Below are 8,907 nucleotides of genomic sequence, written 5' to 3' on the forward strand. Positions count from 1 at the left end.
CATTTATAATGTTATGTTTTAATATACATGCTGCTAACTCGGAAATTTCAAGATATGCGAGCAAAAAATGCTCCTGACACTTAGGCAATACGACACGAGCAAGAGCGCTGTTTCTGTTTCGTTTGTGTTCGAATCCAAATCCGCGTTGATTTGGGCGAATCACTGATTCACTGAGTCATTCATAAAACAGTCATTTGATTCACTCCTGAAGGATTCAGCTGTTTTGAAAGAATCGTTTGAATGACTCAGTGATTCAATCACGAACTTCTGCCACCTGCTGGCCGTGTTTAAGTTTCCCGTCTAAAAGTAGGCATATTACATTATTTTCCAACATATTTCTATATTCAGAATTTAGTATTTAAAACATTAATCTCATAACATTATTTATGAAATTATAAATACGGTCTAAATGAATAAATGCCACATCTAAATGTCACTTCATGCAGCTTCTGTGCTAAGATGAGTTGTGTTTAGATCATTTCATGGATAACAATAGCCAGTCATGCATTCACATTAATTAAGTATTCAGAGAATAATATTGTCTGTTTTCACTTACATCTATTTATTTATTAAATTTTGATTCATTTTGTGGAATTGAATTATAAATTAAGCTGGTATAGTATCGTAAGACATTTTTATGGTATCGTGACAACCCTATTATACACCACATTCCTTGTTTCAGTTTAACCTAATTCCCACATTTCCTCCGTCGAGTTTAATATCTTTTTTTTTTAGATTGTTCATTCATTCATTCATACAGTAGGCTAGCGTCACTGGAAAAGACGCCTAGTTGGTACGACAGGGTCACAGAGCATTTTCTTGAAAAGGAACGTAGGGCAGAATTTAAGTATAAATAAATGGACAATGATGTAGGCCGAAAATGAGCTTCCCCTCTTTGAAAGACCAGCAGCCGCCCCTGACCTAAACCTACCCCTTACAGGAGACTACAGGCATTTTTAGATTTTCAAAAAACTTAATTCTGTGTGATTTATTAGCTTGTTTACCCGTGACACGAGTCCCCATGAGTCTGTGTGTGTTCAGGTTTAAGTCCCCACCTGAATAGAAAAACAGGTACACACACACACACACACACACACACACACACACAGACAGACACAGACACAGACACACACACACGCACACACACACGCACACACACACACACACACACACACACACACACACACACACACACACACACACACACACACACACACACACACACACACACACACACACACACAGACACACACACACACACACACACACACACACACACACACACACACTCACACACACACACACACACACACACACACAGTGCAAGTCTTAACACACTAGCTTTACAACTTTGGGGTCTGTAAAAGTTTTATATGTTTTGAAAGAAGTCTCTTCTGCTCACCAGGAATGCATTTATTTGATCAAAACTACAGTAAAAACTGAAATATTATTCTAATGTATGTAAAACGGCTGTTTTCTATGTGAATATCTGTTAAACTGTAACTTATTTCTGTGATCAAAGCTGAATTTTCTGATTTGAAATGCTGATTTGCTGCTCAACATTTCTGATTATTATCGATGTTGATAACAGCTGCACAATATTTTTCTGGAAACTGATACATTTTATTTTCAGGATTCACAGATGAATAGAAAGTTCAAAAGAACAGCATTTATTGAAACAAAAATCTTTTGTAACATTTTAAATGTCTGTTAACTTTTGATCAATTTAATGCGTCCTTGATGAATAAAAAGTATTAAAAAATGACTGACCCCAACCTTTTGAATGGTTGTATATATTAGTACAAAACTTTTCCAGTGAGTTACACTATTGTGTGTGTGTGTGTGTGTGTTCAGTACGCAGATTCAGACAGTGGAGATGATTCTGACAAACGCTCATGTGAAGAGAGCTGGAGGCTCATTTCGTCCCTGAGAGAGAAACTACCAGCTAACAAGGTACCAGAAAAACAGAAAAATTATTATTTATTTATTTTTGTTATTATTGGTATTCTGGTCACACAGTTACTGTATCTGACATTTAATTAAACGCAAGCTCTTGTATTTTCTCTCTGAGCTGCTTTATCATAAGAAGGAAAGACAAAAAAACATTATTTCAGTATATGGATTTTATTCATATTGGCACAATCTGTTTATTGCCTTTCTTTAAACATATATCAGCAAAATCCAATATCACTCAACATCTAATTCGTATGTACTGATATATCTGTACATATGATATACATATCGAAGAAAATATACATTGTGGTGGTTATATGTGTGGAGCAGTTTGTTTAATTAAGAATCAGCGATCAGCATTATTATCTAGCATTATAACTAAAACTAAAGTAATAAAAGAAAAACATTATTAAAAAAATCTATTAAAAACTATATAAATTAATAAATTAAAAACAAATATATTACTAAAAACTACAATAGTGTCTAAATGATAATAAATAACACTGCGGTGCATGATTTAGTTTGGGATTGTTCTGTATCACATACAGTATTAATTTGATTTGTGCAGCTCTTAAAAGATTTTAAAAAGTCTTAAATTTGATTTTAAATTCTGCATATATTCTGTAGCAACCTTAATCGCCCTTCACGTGTCATTAGACAACTTCTTGTGCTCGTCTGTTCCTGGGCCCGTATTCACAAACATCTTGAGACTAAAAGTAGCTCATAACTTGTAGATTTAGGAGAAAATCTTAGAAATAATGGGTGTGTCAGTCCTAAATTTATTTAGTCATTTTTAATCATAAGCAGCACAGCTATATTTGTAGCAATAGCCGACAATACATTGTATGGGTCAAAATTATACATTTTTCTTTTATGCCAAAAATCATTAGGATATTAAGATCATGTTCCATGAATTAATGTCCTACTGTAAATATATCAAAACTTCATTTTTGATTAGTAATATGCATTGCTAAGAACTTCATTTGAACAACTTTAAAGGAGATTTTCTCAATATTTAGATTTTTTTGCACCCTCAGATTCCAGATTTACAAATATTGTCCGATCCTAACAAACCATACATCAATGGAAAGATGATTTATTCATCTTTCAGATGATGTATAAATCTCAATTTCACAAAATTGACCCTTATGACTGATTTTGTGCTCCAGGGTCACATTTTTTGTGAATACAGGACAGACGTCTTTATGTTCCTCATGTGTTTCAGGTTCAGTCCATAGTGAAGCGCTGTGGTTTACCCAGCAGCGGCAAACGGCGCGAGCCGCTCCGTGTCTATCAGATCCCGCAGCGCAGACGCATCAGCAAAGACCCCCAGCAGGTGACTATGAGCGACCTGAAGCTGCAGGCGGTGAAGGAGATCTGCTATGAGGTGGCGCTCGCTGACTTCCGGCACTCGCGGCGTGAGATGGAAGCGCTGGCCATCGTCAAGATGAAGGAGCTCTGCCGCATGTACAGCAAACGAGACGCGGCCGAGAGCGAGTCCTGGAGGGAGGTGGCGCAGGACGTGTGGGACACGGTGGGCATCGCAGAGGAGCGCACGCTGGAGACCGCAGACGGAGAGAGCGGCGTGTACGACCTCAGAGCACACATCGACAAACTGACCGACATCCTGCAGGAGGTCAAAGAGCAGAACAACATGAAGGACGAGGAGATCAGAGCCCTCAGAGACCGCATGATGAAGATGGAGAGCATCATCCCGGGAGTGCAGCAGGTACACACACACACACACACACTTTTGTTTGCTTTCTTTTTTTCGTTATGTTTCTTTTTTGTTTTCCAGTTTTTCTTTTTTGTGTTTCTTTGTTTTTTTCTTTCCTTTTTATTTTTATTTTTTTGTTTGTTTCTTTTTCTTTTTTTCAATTTTTGTTTTTCTTGATTTTTGTTTTGTTTTTTTGATTTAATTGTTTTGTTTTTGTTTTTTTGTTGTTTCTTTCTTTCTTTCTTTCTTTTTAAGGCCAATAAATCTTCAGACTTTAAGGCTTTTTAAAAAAATCTTATCTTGACAAATCTTAAAAATGACAGTTGAATTTTGAATTCTGAATTTTGCAATTCTGCATCCTTTTTGTTACATCATTTCAAATTTAAATCAAATTGAAAGTCATTTTCAGCTCAATTCTGAGTGGAGTCCGTAATGGTTGACGTGTGTGTGTTTATGTAGGATGATGATGACGACGACGAATCAGAGGAACTGCCCATGAACGGCGATCAGGGGCGGGGCGATGACCCGGATGGGTGTGGCCCTCTGGAGCTCCTCCCTAAAGAGGAGCGAGTGTCACGGCTGATGGAAGAAGACCCTGCCTTCCGGAGGGGCCGCCTGCGCTGGCTCAAGCAGGAGCAGATGCGTCTGCACAACCTGCAGCAGCAGCAAATCACCAAGCGGCTGCGCAGAGGGGGCGGAGCTGGGGGCGTTGCCGGGGAGGGTGTGGTCCACCTTCCTGGAACGGGACGCTTCATTCCCCCTCAGGACTGCAAGCTGAAATTCCCCTTTAAGAGCAACCCACAGCACCGGCTCTCTTGGGGCCCGAATGCATCCATCACTCTGGACGATCTCAAAGATGAACGCAACGAGGGACGAGGCCCCGCTCCCGGCGTGCCGTTACTTCCTCTACCGTTCCAAGTGCCAGTCATCATGCGCGCGCCCTCCCCCAGTCGCCTCTGGCAACCTCCCCAATACGGCAACTGTAACTATGGCAACGGCAATCCGTTTCCTCAGCAACAGTGGCGTTACAGGCGCAACTCACTGGATGGCTCCACCGTGCCTGGCAACCAGGGTTACTATAGCAACGGGCACCACAACAATAACGGCACGCAGCATTCTGGGCGCGGTCGCTATCGGCGACAGTCGCCGGGTCCTTGCGCACGCGGGGAGGGGGCGTATGTGCAACCGTACGTCAATCATCAGCGGCCCGCCTTCCAGACTCTACCGCACACGCTTTCCGATCAACAGCGCGGCAGAAACCAAAAACCACAGGGCTACGTCACTCCGCCGCGCATGAGACGGCAGAACAGCGCCCCCGACCTGAAGAGCAAAGAAACGCCCGTCTGATGTGTGCGCAAGTCTGTCGTTTTACTGTCGTTCACGTAAGATGTCATGAAATACAAAGCCGTTTTGTTTTAATGGGTTAGTTAACAGTCTCGTGTAGCCAGACTATCAGCAGAATTCATTCTGGCCAAGAACCGCCCACTTTTGACAGGAAGAGAGCGTTTGAATGACAGTTAAAACCTGTTTGCAATGAGAGCGATAACTATGATGATGGTTTAATATTCGCTCTTAAGGTGAGCTCACATTTACTGTAGTTCTGCACAGTTTTGCAGGCGAAATCAAGTTGTTTTAATAGGAATCTACGCGATTGGGAATTTTGCATGAGAGCGAAAGATTTCATTGGTCAGGCAAATTTGCCGCGTAAGAGACAATGTCTCTGACAATGTTTTTTTTTTGTCTGTACAATTTCACCAAAAAATCACAAATGTGACCTTACTATAAACAGTGTTTTATGTATCGTTACACTTTTGATTATGGACAAAATACTTTTTCAGTCTGTTACATTTTGAATGTGTTTAGCTAATGTAACCATCACGTAATTAGAAGTCCACCTCACGACTATAACGATTAGTTCTGCACATTTTTGAAGGGTAAAATCAAGTCCTTTTAATAGGAATCTACGCGATTGTGAATTTTGCATGAGAGCGAAAGATTTCGCAACTGGTTCAAGTTGGTCAGGCAAATTTGCGGCGTTGACCAACAAAAACTTGGATTGAAAGTGATTTCTTGGATTGTAAGAGACAATGGACCTTTTTTTTTCGTTTGCCAGAAATTTGCAAAAATTTGTGACCTTGCTTTAAGCAGTGTTTTATGCAATCGCTACAGTTAACATGATAACGGACAACATACTTTTTTAGTTTCTTACATTTTGAATGTGTTTAGCTAATGTAACCATCACTTAATTAGAAGTCCACATTACGATTAAGATTTGTTCTGCACATTTTTACAGGTGAAATCAAATCGTTTTAATAGGAATCTACGCGATTGGGAATTTTTTTCGCGAAAGATTTCCCCACACAGATTTCACAACTGGTTCAAGTTGGTCAGGCAAATTTGCCACATTGACCAACAAAAAGCTGCTTGGATTTAAAACGATTTCCTGGTTTGTAAGAGACAATGGACCTTTTTTTGACTCTGAAATTTCGCCAAAAAATCGCAAATGTGACCTTACTATAAACAGTATTTTATATATTGCTACACTTTTGATTATGGACAACAGACTTTTTTAGTTTATAAATTTTGAATATGTTTTGATAATGTAATTATCACTTAATTAGAAGTCCACATCAGGACTATAACGATTAGTTCTGCTCATTTTTACAGGTGAAATCAAGTCCTTTTAATAGGACCTTTTTGTCCGTCTGTGAAATTTCATTTATGTATCCCTACACTTTTGATAATGGACAACAGACTTTTTCAGTATGCAAAATTTTGAACAAGTCCACATCACATTCACAACTATAACGATAACGACACAGAGGAGCAATATCATTGGAATCACTTTCAAAACGAAAACATTGACAACCAATCAGAATCCATCCGAGCTCAAGCATTTAAAGCGACAGACGACAAAACTGAATTTTATTGTCCACTGGTGAGCACGACTATAGCTATCATTACAGTTATCGTTCTTGGAGTGAACGGGCCTTTAGTCCTGGTCATCCAATCAGATTAGAGCTTGTGGTTTTTGCAAAGCTCTCATTATTTTAAGTGCAATATGCATGTGTGGGCGGTCCGAGACTAGTTAACCCAAACTGACCCAAACTCAGTTGACGCACAGTGGCACGTCACTTCTCCGTCTGTGTGTTTAGTGTTATTCAGGATCACGTACCTCCAGCAATGACTCGGCCCAGGACTAGCTGTGCATTAGTTTTGGGTGTTCGTATGTTCAGCCTTAATGTGCCTTAATGAGATGCCGATAATAACCTGAGATCACTGAAGGAAATGCCATGGGAGTGTGTGAGTGTGTGTGTGAGACGCTGATGATTTACTGTGTGAGATCTGAGGAAGTTTTGATGCTCGATTCATGGATGTGGTTCTTTTGAACCGGTTCTTGCAAATGATTCGTTCACCTGATTCAGAACGGAACAAAACACAAATGTTCTGGCTTCAGTACATGTTCAGATGCTGCTAGAATCATTTGACTCACTATTTCATTTTATTTCAGTCTTTCAATTTTTTTAATCATTTTTTTATCGTTACGCCAAACTCAGCATTTCAGTAATGGTCTTTAGCGTAATAAACTGAGCCAGATGATCAGTGTTAAACTACACAAGATTTCATCACACTCGTCGATTCACCTCGTTCACAGCTCAGTTAATGAACATTTAACCAGAAACGTTTGAACTGAAATAAACATCACTGAATGACTCGAATCAAGAACCAGTTCACTGAAACGAACCAGCTGAATCAAACGATTCACTGAAATGATTCAGACTAGAGGAGAGAAATTAGACATGCGAAAGTGTGTAGAGCTGGAATGAGTTTACTAACAGATGATGATGATGATGGTGAAAGTGATGTGAGAGTTCAAAGGTCAATGAAATGGATGTGAAGATGCAAGTCGTGTGAGTTTTAGAGGTGTTTTTAGGATTTCTGTGGGTTTTTTAAGTTGCGAGTGAACGTGCAGATGACGGATGTTTTAAACTCGACCAGATGGCTGAAATATTTTGACTATTTATTTGGATTATGATTCCTGTCGTTTGATCCGTTTTGACGTTATTTTTGAGGCAGATTTCGATCAGTCGTGCAGTGGTGCATCATGCTGGACGCTCGAGACTCTTAAGAAGATTCCCACTGCATGCCGTCAGACACATGCTGCGTCCCAGTTCACCTGCTTATACTGTGCCCTAAAAGTGTGTACTCTTTTTGTGAAGAAAAATACAGGCTTTTGAGTATGTAGCAGAATTGTAGGCAAGCTTTGGGACATACTACTTAGTTATTAACGAACGCTCTGTTGCTTAGTTGCTTGAATTCTGTCACTGTTTAAACTGCCCCGTCAATCATCTTATCACAGTTAACGAAATTCACATTTCGTTTAATTTAATTTCCTACCGTATTGGAGAGAAATAAAGAAGCACATCGCGGGTCTATCACGCAGAGAACTCTCTTCATATGTTTGCATAATGATGCATTTAAAAGTGAATGACTAAATGTATCATTATAAAAGTTCACGATGTTTCTGCAGATTAAATATAACGCGCATAACATTAAATAAATATTTTTAAATCAGGTTAGATATTGATTATTTATCATTCAAACACCGTTCTCTGCCTGTTTGTCAGTCTCGCATAACTGCCATGTTTGTAGTTTTAAACACTTTTTATGTGTGTTTGTAGTTCTAAAGGAATCCTCGTCCACCGCGCAATGTATTGTGGGTAATATTAGCCGTTAGAGTGCTCTTCGAATTTTAATCTCAAGTAGTAGACCATCCGGGAATCTTTGGCACACTATGATTTGGGACGTAATAATTCTGTTTTCGAATACTGTTTAGGGCAGATAGTATGTGAATTTGGACGCAGCAAAAGACACATGGGAGGCTGTTCTTGTGTTCGGTGTCGTCATGGTAACTGCGTCGCAGGGGGGGGGGGGGTCACTCAACTAGCGCAGGAAGTTTTCTAACCCTTCAGGACAATCTGCTGATTGTGTTTTGATGATGATGATGATGATGATGATGATGTCTCTTATTTACACTCGCAGACTATTTCCTGCCACAATATGACGTTGTTGTTTTTTTAGTTTCCTGTTTTCTTTTTCAGTTTGATTATGATTTAGAGTAATGTGTGTTTGTGTGCGAGGAGTGGATTTGCACGAACACACACATGCACTGTTCACTGTGTGTTTTGTTCGAGGTTGACTTTGACGTCGTTTCCAACATGATGAACCTCTGCCGC

At 39.6% G+C, this 8,907-nt stretch overlaps 1 protein-coding gene across 1 annotated transcript in view; it reads left to right on the top strand.

The window, feature by feature from the left end:
* Positions 1 to 8,606, top strand: part of si:ch73-375g18.1 (kinesin-like protein KIF1C) — a 32,656-nt gene extending 24,050 nt beyond the window's left edge. The window contains exons 21-23 of the mRNA XM_058762795.1: positions 1,855 to 1,953; positions 3,179 to 3,682; positions 4,130 to 8,606. Of these exons, the coding sequence (XP_058618778.1) occupies positions 1,855 to 1,953; positions 3,179 to 3,682; positions 4,130 to 5,017 (1,491 nt within the window). The 3' untranslated portion in view covers positions 5,018 to 8,606. The remainder of the gene's footprint in view (positions 1 to 1,854; positions 1,954 to 3,178; positions 3,683 to 4,129) is intronic.
* Positions 8,607 to 8,907: the final 301 nt, after the last annotated feature.

The sequence above is a fragment of the Onychostoma macrolepis genome, chromosome 23 (assembly GCF_012432095.1).
Source record: "Onychostoma macrolepis isolate SWU-2019 chromosome 23, ASM1243209v1, whole genome shotgun sequence".
Taxonomy (NCBI): Eukaryota; Metazoa; Chordata; class Actinopteri; order Cypriniformes; family Cyprinidae; genus Onychostoma; species Onychostoma macrolepis.